The 17,638-nt window shown below is 41.1% G+C and overlaps 1 protein-coding gene across 2 annotated transcripts in view; it reads left to right on the plus strand.

The window, feature by feature from the left end:
* LOC109902241 (receptor-type tyrosine-protein phosphatase U) overlaps window positions 1-17,638 on the plus strand; it is a 326,293-nt gene that overhangs the window by 137,074 nt on the left and 171,581 nt on the right. For both annotated transcript variants that reach the window (XM_020498440.2, XM_031786469.1), the window contains exon 3: window positions 5,695-5,966. In XM_020498440.2, coding sequence (XP_020354029.1) covers window positions 5,695-5,966 — 272 coding nt within the window. The remainder of the gene's footprint in view (window positions 1-5,694; window positions 5,967-17,638) is intronic.

The following is a 17,638-nucleotide window of genomic DNA, read 5'->3' on the forward strand; positions in this document are numbered from 1 at the left end:
TTGTTGCCTCTGATGAATGCTCTCCTTGCCTGGTCCGTGAGTTTTGGTGGGCGGCCCTCTCTTTGCAGGTTTGTTGTGGTGCCATATTCCTTCCATTTTTTAAATAATGGATTTCATGGTGCTCCATGGGATGTTCAAAGTTCAAAGTTTTTGATATTTTTTTATAACCTAACCCTGATCTGTACTTCTCCACAACTTTGTCCCTGACCTGTTTGGAGAGCTCCTTGGTCTTCATGGTGCCGCTTGCTTGGTGGTGCACCTTGCTTAGTGGAGTTGCAGACTCTGGGACATTTCAGAACAGGTGTATATCTACTGAGATCATGTGACAGATCATGTAACACTTAGATTGCACACATGTGGACTTTATTTAACTAATTATATGACTTCTAAATGTAATTGGTTGCACCGGATCTTATTTAGGGGCTTCGTAGCAAAGGGGGTGTGCGTACATATGTGCGTACCACTTTTCCATTTTTATTTTATTTTTATTTTATTTTAATTTATTATAATTTTTTGAAACAAATATTTTTTTTCACTTCCCCAATTTGGACTATTTTGTCTATGTCCATTACATGAAATCCAAATAAAAATCTATTTAAATTACAGGTTGTAATGCAACAAAATAGGAGTAAAACGCCAAGGGGGTGAATACTTTTGCAAGGCACTGTAGTGTCATGTAAAATTGTATATAACTGCCTTAATGTTTCTGGACTCCAGGAAGAGTAGGTACTGCCTTGGGGATCCTTAATACATATAAATACAAAAACAAATACTGGAAGAAAGGAAAAGCCTACATTTTAATGTCTTACATTTTAGCAGCATTCAACAGACATCCACCCATATTTATAGATGGTTGTAGTACCTCTTCTTAATTGTAGTACTGCTTTTTAATTTTTTCACAATCATAATTTACATACATTTTCTACTGTTTTCCAGAAGATCTTTAAAAGAAAAGCACACCAGTTTAAAGTGTCTGACTACAGCGGACTTCTTGTCACCAGTTCTGATGTTGCTCTTGTGCTCTGTAATACGGACTTGGAATTCTCTCTTAGACTTTCCAACATAATAATAGCCACTTGGGCATTTCAGTATTGTTGTTTTATTCCTTTTGCTTATTTTCTGAATAACTGTAAGATGTAAATATTGTGTCGTTCCTGGAAGCTGTTGCCGTAGTGATAACCAAAAGATACCACAAATTTTGTTTACATTTTTTTATAAATTACCCTCGATCATTGCATTAGATTTCACACAATTATGACATGGAACATAGACTGAGGGGAGGGTAGATAGGAAATGCTGAGGGGCTACATACAGTCGAAGTTGGAAGTTTACCTACACTTAGGTTGGAGTCATTAAAACTCGTTTTTCAACTACTCCGCACATTACTTGTTGGTTAGGACATCTACCTCGTGCATGACACAAGTACCTTTTCCAACAATTGTTTACATACAGTGAGTTATAAGTGAAATAAACTGTATCACATACACTAAATTGACTATGCCTTTTAACAGCTTGGAAAATTCCAGAAAATAATGTCATGGCTTTAGAAGCTTCTGATAGGCTAATTGACATAATTTGAGTCAATTTAAGGTGTACCTGTGGATGTACAGTATTTCAAGGCCTACCTTCAAAATAAGTGCCTCTTTGCTTGACATCATGGGAAAATCAAAAGAAATCAGCCAAGAACTCGGAAGAAAGATTGTTGACCTCCACAAGTCTGGTTCATCCTTGGGGGAAATTTCCAAATGCCTGAAGGTACCACATTCATCTGTACCAACAATAGTACGCAAGTATAAAGACCATGGGACCATGCAGCTGTCATACCACTCAGGAAGGAGACTCATTCTGTCTCTGTTACAGGAATTAAATTCCTCTGTTTTAATACCCAATTAAAATCAAACACTCTGTCAATTCATAAGGATTTGTATGAACCTTATTTGTATAAAATGGACAGAGCCCAGTCTTAAAGTCAACCAGCAGCTTTTATTCACGAGAGTACTGCTCCTTACACATTTTACCACAGGTTATAAACTGAAAATGACGTCATTAGTTTTAATACCAGCCCGTGTCATCTCCACTCTAGTACAATGGCTGTATGGTTCTCACATCATCTCCCCCTATTAAGATGATATATGACCGAGCCTAGGCCAGCTGGTGTAGATAAGCCTTCTAGCCAGTCTGGCTATAAGTTCATTCATTTCTACCATGGTACAGACAGTCATTGTTCTAATTCTTGATTATATTTGCACACATTATATTCAGTACTAAGATTAAAATAAAATTCATACATATACAGTAACATAATAGTATTCTGATTAGTCAGTCCTGATTGAAATGTATACATAATTAGTCATCATTGATAAAAATTCCCTTAACAGTCTCCTAGAGATGAACGTACTTTGGTGCGAAAACCGCAAATCAATCCCAGAACAACAGCAAAGGACCTTGTGAAGATGCTGGAGGAAACGGGTACAAAAGTGTCTATATCTACAGTAAAAATAGTCCTATATCGACTTAACCTGAAAGGCCGCTCAGCAAGAAAGAAGCCACTGTTCCAAAACCGCCATAAAAAAAAGCCAGACTATGGTTTGCAACTGCACATGTGGACATACTTTTTGGAGAAATGTCCTCTGGTCTCATGAAACAAAAATATAACTGTTTGGCCATAATGACCATGGTTATGTTTGGAAAAAGGGGGATGCTTGCAAGCCAAAGAACACCATCCCAACCGTGAAGCACGGTGGTGGCAGCATCATGTTGTGGGGGTGCTTTGCTGCAGGAGGGACTGGTGCACTTCACAAAATAGATGGCATAATGAGGAACAAAAATTATTTGGATATATTGAAGCAACACCTCAACACATCAGTTAAATAAGTTAAAGCTTGGTCACAAATAGGTCTTCTAAATGGACAATGACCCCAGGCATACTTTCAAAGTTGTGTCAAAATGGCTTAAGGCTGAGAAAGTCAATGTATTGGCCATCACAAAGCCCTGACCTCAATCCTATAGAACATTTGTTGGCAGAACTGAAAAAGTGTGTGCGGGCATGGAGGCCTACAAACCTGACTCAGTTACACTAGCTCTGTCAGGAGGAATGGGCCAAAATTCACCCAACTTATTGTGGGAAGCTTGTGGAAGTCTACCCGAAACGTTTGACCCAAGTTAAACAATTTAAAGGCAATGCTACCAATTACTATTTGAGTGCATGTAAACTTCTGACCCACTGGGAATGTGATGAAATAAATAAAAGTTTAAATAAATAATTCTCTGTACTATTATTTTGACATTTCACATTGTTAAAATTAAGTGGTGATCCCAACGGACCTAAGACAGGTAATTCTTAGTAGGATTAAATGTCAGGAAATGTAAAACTGTACATTTCTGAATGGAAAAACAGAGACCTTGGAGTGCAAAGAAGACACACTTGACAAACTTATGTTGGTACACATGATCTCCTGGCATTGTTGTTTTAGTCACGTTTATGGGGACAGACTTGATGGAGGACAGATGCTAGGCGATTGGTGAGGAGGTTGTGTTGTCCTAATTACAAGGGACTTTGGGGTTTGAGTTCTGGGCCTTAGGGGACTCATGTTTCATCAGTGATTACCCTCACCAACCTCAGCCTCACCTTGTTGCTGTAAATATCTAGCCTACTAATATCTAGAGTACTCGTCCCTTTGTTTCAAATAGCCATAGCAGGCTGATTAAATGCCTGCCACACAGTCGTGCATGCCCCTGAACAAGGCTGTCACGATCGTCGTATTGAGGAGACCAAGGTGATAGCAGCGTGATATGAATACATGTTCTATATTTAATGAAGAATGAACACTAAAACAAACTTACAAAACAACAAACGAACGTGACGCTATATATCAACAGTGCAGACATAGGCAATAACCCATCAAATACCCAAAGCAGATGGCTGCCTAAATATGGTTCCCAATCATAGACAAGGATAAATACCTGCCTCTAATTGAGATCCAACCCCATAAACCTACAAAAACCCTAGACAGAACAAAAACCCTAGATGAGACAAAAACACACATACCACCCTCGTCACACCCTGACCTAACCAAAATATATAAAGAAAACAAAGAATACTCAGGTCAGGGCGTGACAAAGGCAGTTAACCCACTGTTCCTAGGCCGTTATTGAAAATAAAAATGTGTTCTTATCGGACTTGCCTTATTAAATAAAGGTAATATAAAAATAATAAAATCAAATGAAATAGTAACAGAAATATGGACAATGACTGTCGGCCTATATCCTCTCACATTTAGCGTAATATTATATTAACTCCTGCAGAATTATGCATTTCTTGCAGTAAAATGATACAAAAATGTAATTTTGTCTTGGGAACAGAAATATGATTTCTTTCTTTCAGCATCTCTTGAGAAAATGTGAATTTGTGTGTCTTATCATTGACACTGTTATGCAAGCAGACAGTATTTCAACCACATAAAATATGCACCCATCATATTCCTGTTTCATAGTTTTTTCAGCTTTTCATTTTCTTAAAACTGGTCAAATTGGTGAAATGTTGGACATTTTGCACAGGACCACTTTCCGCTGTTTGGAAGTTATTGCTTTTTCTCCAAGAGCGAGACTATATAAAGGGGGGTACCAGTACAGAGTCAATGTGTGGGGGCACTGGTTAGTTGAGGTAATATGTACATGTAGGTAGAGTCATTAAAGTGACTATGCATAGATCCACTTCACTTAGAATTCTGGGGCAACAAGTTATGACAGAAGAGAAGCTGCTAGTATCTAACTATAGTTGACAAACAAATGGCCTACCAAATGTCAGAAATTGTCATATGGTTTACCAAATGTCATCAGTTATAATTTGGTTTACCAAATGTCAGAAACGTTAAGCAGAAAGTTTTCTAAATTGCGGGTGAAAGTAGCCAGTAGGCTATATGGTCCAGTACGGAGTATCAGCAAAATAAGTTAATATTTAATTATGGTGGATCGAACTGGGCAGTTAGACTACTTTTTTAAAAGTGATTTCTTTGACAATCAGATGAAAACATGATGACACAACACCCATTATATGCAAAACTTAGCCTGCAAAAAACAACAATAAATTGGATAAGATGTTTACATGCCACTGTATCCTTTCTAAGATCAGCATATGTCAGGCATCTTATTCAGGTTTCCCATAACCGTGATACAAGCTTTTCAGTTTATTGCAAACGGGATATGATATTTATGTGTCAACTCAAAAACAAACATTTTGACTATCCCGAATAATAATGGGATATTGGTGGGCATGTAAACATTGTCAGTGAGGCTAGCATCTGAAGAGAGGTTACTCTCTTAGGAGGGATATGTCATTTAGATTATTAGTGCTTCTATTCTATCATCTGCAGAAATTTGAATGATTCCTTTCTAAAATCGGTTGAAAAATGCACTTCTATTCTAGTTAAGTTCTTTGGCCAAAATGAATGATTCAGTACTTGTAAACAAATTCAGAATAACTTACTTACAATTACATTTCAGAACACTGTATCATAACCCAAAGGGAACTTGAAGGATGAGTCAGGTTAATCAGTTCATGCACCCACCAATGGCGAAACACAAATGCAAAAACAGACATTTTGCTCATCGCTGAGTTTGGGGTCATGGCATAACAGTATGCATTATCTCTGACCCTCGTGTGACATTACCCTTGTTTCTCTCTCCTCCCTCCAGGTTCCTATATGCTGGTGAACTCTTCCCAGCATGCTGCAGGGCATCGCGCCCAGCTCCTGCTGCAGACGCTGAGTGAAAACGACACACACTGCGTCCAGTTCAGCTACTTCCTGTACAGCCGCGATGGCCACAGTCCAGGGGCACTGCGAGCGTACGTTCGGGTCAACGGCGGGCCGCTGGGTAGCCCAGTATGGAACACGTCGGGGTCCCACGGACCACAGTGGCACCAAGTGGAGCTGGCTGTCAGCACCTTCTGGCCCAATGAGTACCAGGTAAATCCAGTGGCATCACTTCACTGCTACTTTCAGTCGTTACACAGCATGCTTCAATTCTCCCACTGTGTCAGCTACACATAATAGTGGCTAGAATCTAACAGGCTCATTCTGATCCCATTTCCTTCATGTATGATGTTAATGTAGTCCGTATAAGGCCTAGTGAAGGTGTTAGACATTAAGACAAATATACAGCATAAGGGTAACCAGCCAAAAGCTGAGCCTGATCATCCTGGACTGTGTGTGAAAACTTTACTGTTCTCCAACAGTGAGATACTGTACGCCACGGGGAGACCTTGGTGTTAATCACATGCAAAGCTAGCTCAGTTTAATTGTCATTGCTCCCTTGGTAAATGTAGGCTAGGCTTGTTACAGTGTAACCTACTGAGACTGTCTCTGCTAACTGTACATCAACAGTTGGAATACACAGCACTTCACTCCCTCAGTGGCAAGTCATTATCCACTCGGAAGCAAATTTACTGGCAGCCACTGTTGGTACCTGTGCGCTTTCTATTGGCCTTCGGATGGCGTGACCGGGCCATAAATTACATTTATATATTCTGCAAACTCTGCGGAGCTGTCAAAAAGCAATTAAGTTGAGAAGTGGGCGTTTTTTTGAGAACTGTCAAACCCTTCGACTTAATTAACTTCCATACTGTTCTGCAGGATCTGACCTTCAAGTGTAAATAATAGCTTTGTACAAACAGGAGCCAAAGGTAGGATGACACTGTGGAATTATAACTACACGGCGTGACAATGAGGGTTATTTAAACTTGACACACACAACACAACACACACACAACACACAAAGTTGTCAACACGTGCGGGTGGGCAAAGGGCCATGGGAAAAATCACCTCGATAATGTCTGACGTACGCTAAGCATTGACGAGCTCGCTCTTTCTCTCAACTTAATATTTGCTCGAGAGTCATCTCAGTAAATGTATCACTACATGAGAGAATTACAATGGCATTGTAAATCCCACCACACTCAGACCGGCTCTCACTTCAATGCTCCCTTTATTAGCAGAACAGTTCATCAACTCAGTTTAACGACCATTAATGTGGCCATGGCAGTTTCCTGTAGCAGAAAAACTAGGGATAAACGACATTCCTCTGGCTTATTTTTGATGTGTCTTCCTTTGGCTTGCTTTACAACACTCATCTTCCTTCTAATTCTAACTCTGTCCTTCTCTCTACCCTCTGTCTTGGTACATGCTGCTTCACAGATTCATAAGCAGCACAGAGATGGCTCATGTGTGAGTTAGCATCACACCAGTGCTACCGAGGAGAGGCTTCACTTAGGAGAAGGAAGGAATAATATGCAGATGAGGAGTAGATGAGTCTGAAGACAGATTGCAGCAACACACTTGACCGTTCTTGGAAAAAACAACCTGTTAAGAAACTGTTTAAACTGTAGGCTGCGATCATCCATCTCAAAATTAAGATACCGTGATGTTATTTATCCAGAATAATAAATCTTCTCATTTTTGGCAAATTTTTTGAAACCTTTTGGCCTATAGTGAAATGAATGTACTGATCGGTTCATGTACTGTATGTCTGACCATGGCTAGTATAGGTTAGCGCAGCGAATAAATAAATAGCAAATTATCTGTCTGATACGGTGTTTCCGCTTTTGAGTCCCTTCTCTACAAAATATAATGATGTCCCCTTTCTGCAGTTACATAAAGATTCATGCCGATGAAAATGGATAAATAAACAACAAACAATGCTGGAGAGAGTCAAGCGGAGTGGAGTTGAACATGACTCGATCTGACCTGGCACGCCTCTATCTCTCTCTCTCTCTCTCTATTCACCAAGGAGCTCTTAGCTGCAACTCGTATGACTTTAAATATTAAAGGACTTTGGTTACAGACGCCATGCAGCAAGCTTAATGGAATCTCTTTGGATTTGAAGTGATAGGTCAACAGAGAGTCAGGGTCTACTTTTGAAGGATGGAGAGAATAATGTTCCTCTGTCATGCCCATCATGCTAGTAAACCCAATGCACATTAAATTGACTGTAAACTTCCTTAAATCTTTCAAGGCATTCCTGGATATACTTTCCCTTCGATGCTGCGATCACATTGTAGTTGTAAAAAACTACAATGTAGTACAAAAAATGGATATTTGTATAGAATGGCTTAAAGACAAGAACAAATATTCCCAGTAATTGTAACATTTATGCCATCTGTACATACAAATAAAATGGTTAAATTACGAGCCTAGTTGGTTTAACCATGGAAAAAGACAAGAACCTTCTCTCTAGCCAGCCATCCCACCGGGGGCCCCTCGGAATGGCGCCGGAGGGGATGGCTGCTGTTTTATGGGCTCTTAACCAACCGTACTATTTTGTTAGTTTATTCGCATTGTTTGTAACTTATTTTGTACATAATGTTGCTGCTATTGTCTCTTACGAAAAGAGCTTCTTGATGATTACTCACCTTGAACTGGACAAATAATTTTATTTAATGAGTGAGACAAAAGGGATTTACTCCAGACACCCGAACAGGCCCTCATCCCCATCATTCGCAGGAGAAAGAGGTGTCGCAGATGGAGATCGGAGTGCCTTGTGAAGATCCGGCGACTAGTGGCTAATCTGCCTTTGCCATCGGTACTATTGGCCAACGTACAATCGCTGGATAATAAGGTCGACAAACTACAAGCACTTATTTCCTACCAACGGGACATTAAAACTGTAATATCTTATGTTTCATCGAGTCATGGCTGAACGATGACATTATCAGGTATGAAGGTAAGACCCAGATGCAGACCACATTGAATAAACAATAGTTTTAATGATCCAATAGGGGCAGGCAATACACAAGTCAAGGCAGTCAGGTGTCAGGAAACCAGAGGTGAGGCAACGGTGTCGGACGGCAGGCAGGCTCAGGAGGCTCAGGGTAAGCAGATAAAAAATCCAGCGGGGGTGTCTTGGAAATATTGAATCAAATATTTCTCAGATACCGGAGCTTGTGAATTCAAATAGACTTTTATTACAAACCGTAACAAAGCCGTGCAATTCCATGGAAGAACTGACTCTCCAATCTAAGTACTTGGCTTTAATACAGTCTTACCCGTACATAACATCATCACTCCACTTTATGAATCGTGTTGTCTTGCTTAGTTTCCATTCTCTTATTGGCTCAGACATTGGGGCATAAATTATATTGGTGGCGTAACATGCACACTCCTTCTGGTGCCTATAACTGATTAGCTAATGTTCCTTTCCAAAGGTCTTCACAAGTTCAGGCCAATGTTGTCTATGTATGATTATCCCATGTGCATGTCCAGTAGCCTTCACAAAATCAGATATGGCCCAGACCAGTCACGTTTTGTTGGTCTGCCTTGCCTCATCCACACGGATTCTGCTTACGTTCTGTTTTTTACGTTCTGTTTTTTATCTAATATTTAAACTTATATCGATCCTTCTTTCTACTTCCAAGAGAAGAGTATAGGTACTGAAAATCACCAGATGACTGGAAATTCGGTGGCAGGCTCAGGGTCAGGCAGAGTGGTCAGGCAGGCAGGCTCGGAGTCAGGACAGGCAAGGGTCAAAACCAGGAGGACGAGAAAAGAGAGACTGGGGAAAAGCAGGAGCTGATACGATCCACTGGTTGACTTGACAAACAGGCACAGACAGACAGAAAACACAGGTATGAATACACATGGGGCAGACAGGCGACACCTGGAGGGGTGTGGAGACAATCACAAAGACAGGTGAAACAGATCAGGGTGTGACAGACATGAATAATATGTTAGACACTGTATCGTCAGGATAGAACAGCAGCCTCCGGTAAGACAAGGGGTGACAACCTATGTATATATGTAAACAACAGCTGGTGCACGATTTCTAAGGAAGTATTGAGGTTTTTCTCGCCTGAGGTAGAGTATCTCATGATAAGCGATAGACCACACTATCTACCTAGAGAGTTTATCTGTATTTTTCGTAGCGGTCTATTTATCAACATAAAACCGATGATGGCACTAAGACGGCACTCAATGAGCTGTATACGGCCATAAGGAAAACGCTCATCCAGAGGCGGCGCTCCTAGTGGCCGGGGACTTTAATGCAGTGAAACTTAAATCTGTTTTACCTCATTTCTACCAGCATGTTAGATGTGCAAGCAGACGGAACAAAATTCTAGACCACCTTCACTCCACACACACAGACGCGTTCAAAGCTCTCCCTCGCCCTCCATTTGGCAAATCTGACCATAATTCTGTCCTCCTGATTTCTGCTTCCAAGCTAAAATCAAAGTAGGAATCACCAGTGACTCTGTCAATAATAAAGTGGTCAGATGAAACCGATACTAAGCTACAGGACTGTTTTGCTACCACATACTGGAATATGTTGCCGGGATTCTTCTGATGGCATTGAGGAGTACACCACATCAGTCACTGGCTTCATCAATACGTGCGTTGATGACGTTGTCCCCACAGTGACTGTATGTACATACACCAACCAGAAGCCATGGATTGCAGGCAACATTCACACTGAGCTAAAGGGTAGAGCTGCCGCTTTCAAGGAGCGGGACTCTAACTGGAAGCTTATAAGAAATCCCGCTATGCCCTCTGACGAACCATCAAACAGACAAAGCGTCAATACAGGACTAAGATTGAATTCTACTACACCGGCTCCGACGCTTGACGGATGTGGCAGGGCTTGTAAACCATTACGGACTACAAAGGGAAGCACAGTTGAGAGCTGCCCAGTGACATGAGCCTACCAGAGTGGCGACATTACTTCAATGCTTGTTTCAAAGCAAGTAACACTGAAACATGCATGACAGCATCAGCTGTTCTGGACGACTGTGTGATCACGCTTTCCGCAACCGATGTGAGGAAGACCTTTAAACAGGTTAACATTCACAAGGCCTCAGGGCCAGACAGATAACCATGACGTGTACACTGAGCATGCTCTGACCAACTGGCAAGTGTCTTCGCTGACATTTTCAACCTCTCCCTGTCTGAGTCTGTAATACCAACATGTTTTAAGCAGACCACCTTAGTGTTCTTGGGCACAGGGACTAAGGTAACCTGCCTAAATCACTACCGACAGGTAGAACTCACATTTGTAGCCATGAAGTGCTTTGAAAGGCAGATCATGGCTCACATCAAAGCCATTATCCCAGAAACCCTAGACCCACTCCAATTTGCATACCACCCCAACAGATCCACAGATGTTGCAATCTCCACACTCCACACTCCCCTTTTACACCTGGACAAAGGGAACACCTAGAGTCGCAAGAAAAAGTATGTTAACCCTTTGGAAATACCTGGATTTCTGCATAAATTGGTCATACAATTTTTTACCTGAACTTTATCTAGGTCACAACAATAGTCAAACACAGTCTGCTTTAACTAATAACACACAAACAATTATAGGTTTTCATGTCTTTGTTGAACACGCCGTTTAAACCTTCACAGTGCAGGGTGGGCAAATAATGTGAATCCTTGGATATAATAACTTGTTTTTCCTCCATTGGCAGCAATAACCTCAATCAAACGATTTCTGTAGTTGCGGAGCAGACCTGCACAACGGTCAGGAGGAATTTTGGACTATTCCTCTTTTTACAAAACTGTTTCAGTTCAGCAATATTCTTGGGATGTCTGGTGTGAACTGCTCTCTTGAGGTCTGTCACAGCATCTCAATCAGGTTGAGGTCAGGACTCTGGACTCTGACTTTCTCCAGAAGCTGTATTTTATTCTGTTGAAGCCATTCTGTTGTTGATTTACTAATGTGTTTTGGGTCATTGTCCTGTTGCATCACCCAACTTCTGTTGAGCTTCAATTGGCGAATAGATAGCCTAACATTCTCCTGCAATATGTCTTGATAAACTTGGGATTATAGCAAGCTCTTCAGGCCCCGAGGCAGCATAGCAGCCCCAAACCATGATGCTCCCTCCACCATAGTTTACAGAGGTTTTGATGCTGGAGTGCTGTGCCTTTTTTTCACATAGTGTTGTGTGTTCCTTCCAAATAACTCACTTGTCCACAGAATATTTGCCAGTAGCGCTGTGAAACATCCAGGTGCACTTTTGCGAACTTCAGACATGCAGCAATGTTTTTTTGGACAGCAGTGGTGTCCTCCCATGAACACCATTCTTATTTAGTGTTTTACGTATTGTATTTATTACGTGGTTAAATTAATCATGTAACAATTTACTCAGTAGTAACCTGGGGTACCACGGGAAAAGTTTGTTTTATGAGTCATCATTTCCTAAATTAACTCAAGAAAAGATCAGAATATCTCAGTATCATAGCAGTCAATTGATAATTAGTATTACCTCATATTAGTCTCATTCTGAACGTAATCTGTTAAATCTGCTCCAACGCTAGTCTACATGAGGATTCAGCGATACATAAATTGGCTTAATTATTTATTTACTAACTAAATAATCACACAGAATTACATAAACACACACACAGGATCGATTATACATTGATTACTACATAATGCAATGAAAAGTACCTAGTGGAATAACACGATGTGAGGGCTGGTTACACAATGAAGGGGTGGGGAAAGAAAGAGCGGGAGAAGGAGAGACAAATTAATTCAACTATTGTACATACAGTTGTTGTACTCATACGCTCATTGTAAATTTAGATTTTTAGCTGGAGGCGGTGCATGTCTAGTCTTCTTCTTCTCTGTTGAGTTTGAGGGTCTTACCATTTTATGGTCAGGTAGAGTCTAACCATTTTACACGTGTAGCCACAGCTCCACACTTTCTGATCTGGTGGTTTTAAACCATTTGTGACGTCTTGCTTACTGTCCGTATACTGGTCGTATTACTAGCCATATAGCCACCAGTCCACGATGTCTGGTTTAATGTAAATATTGTTAGGAGTCCTTTTATAAACACTCTCGGGGGGAAAAAGGGGTGTTCCATCCTTTTGGTATAATATCTGTGCTCACGTTGGCGTGGTTACTGACTGGGTAAAACTTTACATGAAAAACAATTCTCATTTAGAATGCTAAAATCACGTTTCGTATTTAATCATATGAGTTCACAACATTTAGATGTAACTCTGACATATATATTGTGAAATCTCTTGAAGTTACAATGTTTCCATTATAACATCTTTAATGATATCACAGGACAATTATGCTGCTGCTACTCTCTGTTATTATCCATGCATAGTCACTTTAGTAAATCTACCTACATGTACATATTACCTCAATTACCTCAACTAACCGGTGCCCCCACACATTGACTCTTTACTTGTACCCCCGTATATAGCCTCACTACTGTTATTTTACTGCTGCCCTTCAATTTTTGTTACTTTTATTATTTATTTTTTTTCAAATTAAAACTGCATTGTAGTTTAACTTCTTGACCCTACCCATCCCTTAACATCTTGAAACTAGGTGGAACTATTTTTAATTTTGGAAAAATAATGTTCCCAAAGTAAACCGCCTATTTCTCAGGACCAGATGCTAGATGTATTAAAAAATAAAACCAGATACCTTATTGACATAAGTATTCAGACCCTTGGCTATGAGACTCAAAATTTAAAAAAATCTATTTCAATCAATCAAATGTATTTATAAAGCCCTTCTTATAAAGCCCTGCTGTACAGAAACCCAGCCTTAAACCCCAAACAGCAAGCAATGCAGCTGTAGAAGCACTCCCTAGAAAGGCCAAAACCTAGAAATAAACTGCGAGAGGAACCAGGCTATGAGGGGCGGCCAGTCCTCTTCTGGCTGTGCCGGGTGGAGATTATAACAGAACATGGCCAAGATGTTCAAATGTTCATAGAGGATCAAATAATAATAATCACAGTGGTTATCGAGGGTGCAACAGGTCAGCACCTCAAGAGTAAATGTCAGTTGGATTTTCATAGCCAATCATTCAGAGTATCTCTACCTCTCCTGCTGTCTCTAGAGAGTTGAAAACAGCAGGTCTGGGACAGATAGCACATCCAGTGAATAGGTCAGGGTTCCATAGCCACAGGCAGAACAGTTGAAACTGGGGTAGCAGCTCAGCCAGGTGGACTGGCGACAGCAAGGAGTCATCAGGCCAGTAGTCCTGATGCATGGTCCTAGGGCTTCAGGTCCTCTGAGAGAAAGAAAGAAAGAAAAAGGAAAGAAAGGGAGAATTAGAGAGAGCATACTTACATTTACACAGGACACCGGATAAGACAGGAGAAATACTCCAGATATAACAGACTGACCCTAGCCCCCCAACACATAAACTACTGTAGCATAAACACTGGAGGCTGAGACAGGAGGGGTCGGGAGACACTGTGGCCCCGTCCGACGATACCCCCGGACAGTGCCAAACAGGCAGGATATAACCCCACCCACTTTGCCAAAGCACAGCCCCCACACCACTAGAGGGATATTGAAATTGAACTCAGGTGCATCCTGTTTCCATTGGTCAATCTAGAGTTGTTTCTACATCTTGATTGGAGTCCACCTGTAGTAAATTCAATTGATTAGGACATGTTTGGGAAAGGCACATACCTGTCTATATAAGGTCACACATTTGACATTGTATGTCAGAGAAAAAACGAGACAGGATCATGTCAAAGCACAGATCTGGGGAAAGGTACCAAAAAATGTCTGCAGCATTGAAGGTCCCCAAGAACACAGTGGCCTCTCATTCTTCAATGGAAGAAGTTTAGAACCACCAAGACTTCTTAGAGTTTGCCGCCTGGCCAAACTGAGTAATCAGGGGAGAAGGGCCTTGGTCAAGGAGGTGACCAAGTACCCAATGATTACTCTGACAGAGCTCCAGAGTTCCTCTTTGGAGATGGTTGTCCTTCTGGAAGGTTCTCCCATCTCTGCAGCACTTTACCAATCAGGCCTTTATGGTAGAGTTGCCAGACTGAAGGCACCCCTCAGTAAAATGCACATGACGATCCGCTTGGAGTTTGCCAAAAGCCACCTAAAGGACTCTTAGACCATGAGAATCAAGATTCTCTGGTCTGATGAAACTAAGATTGAACTCTTTGGCCTGCATGCCAGCATCACATCTGGAGGAAACCTGGCATCATCCCTACGTTGATGCATGGTGGTGGCAACATCATGCTGTGCGGATGTTTTTCAGCAGAAGGAACTGGGATACTAGTCAGAATCGAGGTAAAGAGGAACAGAGCAAAGTACAGTGAGATCCTTGATGAAGACCTGCTCCAGAGTGCTCAGGATCTTAGACTGGTGGGATTTTTCACCTTCCAACATGACAATTGCCCTAATCACACAGCCAAGACAATGCAGGAGTGGCTTCGGGACAAGTTTCTGAATGTCCTTGAGTGGCCCAGCCAGAGTCCAGACTTGAACCCGATCGAACATCTTTGGAGAGACCTGATAATAGCTATGCAGTGACTCTCCCCTTCCAACCTGACAGAGCTTGAGAGGATCTGCAGAGAAGAATGGGGGAAACTCCCCAAATACAGGTGTGCCAAGCTTGTAGCGTCATACCCAAGAAGACTTGAGGATGTAATCACTGCTTCAACAAATTACAGAGTAAAGGGTATGAATACTTACACTACCTTTCAAAGGTTTGGGGTCAAAAGCACATTTTTTGTCCATTAAAATAACATCAATTGATCAGAAATACAGTGTAAACATTGCTAATGTTGTAAATGACTATTGTAGCTGGAAACTGAATATTTTTTATGGAATATCTACATAGACGTACAGAGGCCCATTATCAGCAACCATTACTCCTGTGTTCCAATTACACGTTCTGTTAGCAAATCCAAGATTAGAATTTTAAAAGTCTAATTGATCATAAGAAAACTATTTAGCAATTATGTTAGCAGAGCTGAAAACTGTTGTGCTCATTAAATAAAACCTGACTTCTTTAGACTACTTGAGTATCTGGCGCATCAGCATTTGTGGGTTCGATGACAGGCTCAAAATGGCCAGAAACAAAGGCTTTCTTCTGAAACTCGTCAGTCTATTCTTGTTCTGAGAAATGAAGGCTATTCCTAGTGAGAAATTGCCAATAAACAGAAGATCTCGTACAACACTGTGTAGTACTCCTTTCACAGAACAGTGCAAACTGTCTCTAACCAGAATAGAAAGAGGAGTGTGAGGCCCCGGTGCACAACTGAGCAAGAGTACAAGTACATTAGAGTGTCTAGTTTGAGAAACAGACACCTCACAAGTCCTCAACTGGCAGCTTCATTTAATAAATAAATAAATGGCATAGGGTCCTGAAAAAGGGACGTTTCTGTCTTTCAAAGATAATTCGTAAAAATCCAAATAACTTCACAGATCTTAATTGTAAAGGGTTTAACCTCTTGCGACGAGCAAACCCGTATCCGGGAGCGTAATCATAGCCTCAAATGCATTAGCATAATGCAGCGGACATAAATACCCCTAGAAACTTTTCCTATTCATGAAAATCACAAATGAAATGAAATAAATATATTCAAACACAAGCTTAGCCTTTTGTTAACAACACTGTCATCTCAGATTTTCAAAATATGCATTACAGCCAACGCTAGACAAGCATTTGTGTAAGTATATCATGGCATAATGCTATGCTAGGCTCTGCTGGCAGCAGGCAATATTTTCACGAAAATAAGAAAAGCAACCAAATTAAATCATTTACCTTTGAAGAACTTTAGATGCTTTCACTCAGGAGACTCCCAGTTAGATAGCAAATGTTCCTTTTTTCGCAAAATATTATTTTTGTAGGCGAAATAGCTCCCGTTTCTTCATCATGCTTGGCTGAGAAATCGACCGGAAAATGCTGCAACTATAACGCCAAACTTTTTTCAAAATTTGCTCCATAATATCGACAGAAACACGGCAAACATTGTTTAGGATCCATCCTCAAGGTGTTTTTAACATATATATTCGATAATATATCCGTCGAGGCAATTGGTTTCTCATAAGAAGCGATTGGAGAAATGGCTACCTCAGTATTTTACGTGAGATTTTCTGCGGGAGACACCATGTGACCACATGCTATATATGGTCCCTTACAGCCATTCTTCAATGGAAATGCCTGGGTTTTATCTGGGTTTCGCCTGTAACATCAGTTCTGTGGCACTATAAGACAATATCTTATATGCATAGTCGAGCATCTTTTCGTGACAAAATATCTTGTTTAAAACGGGAACGTTTTTCATCCAAAAATTTGAATAGCGCCCCCTAATGCATAACTGGTTAAACACTGTTTCCCATGCTTGTTCAATGAACCATAAACAATTAATGAACAAACACCTGTGGAATGGTCGTTAAGACACTAACAGCTTACGGACGGTAGGCAATTAAGATCACAGTTATGAAAACTTAGGACACTGAAGAGGCCTTTCTACTGTCTCTGAAAAACACCAAAAGAAAGATGCCCAGGGTCCCTGCTCATCTGCGTGAAGTGCCTTATTCATGCTGCAAGGAGGCATGAGGACTGCAGATGTGGCCAGGGCAATAAATTGCAATGTCCGTACTGTGAGACAGGGCGGACAGCTGATCGTCCTCGCAGTGGCAGACCACGTGTAAACAACACCTGCACAGGATCGGTACATCCGAACATCACACCTGCGGGACAGGTACAGGATGGCAACAACAACTGCTTGAGTTACATCAGGAATGCACAATGCCTCCATCGTTGCTCAGACTGTCCGAAATAAGCTGAGAGAGGCTGGACTGAGGGCTTGTTGGCCTTTTGGAAGGCAAGTCCTCACCAGACATCCCCAGCAACAACGTCGCCAAT

This window comes from Oncorhynchus kisutch, linkage group LG13 (assembly GCF_002021735.2).
Source record: "Oncorhynchus kisutch isolate 150728-3 linkage group LG13, Okis_V2, whole genome shotgun sequence".
Classification (NCBI taxonomy): Eukaryota; Metazoa; Chordata; class Actinopteri; order Salmoniformes; family Salmonidae; genus Oncorhynchus; species Oncorhynchus kisutch.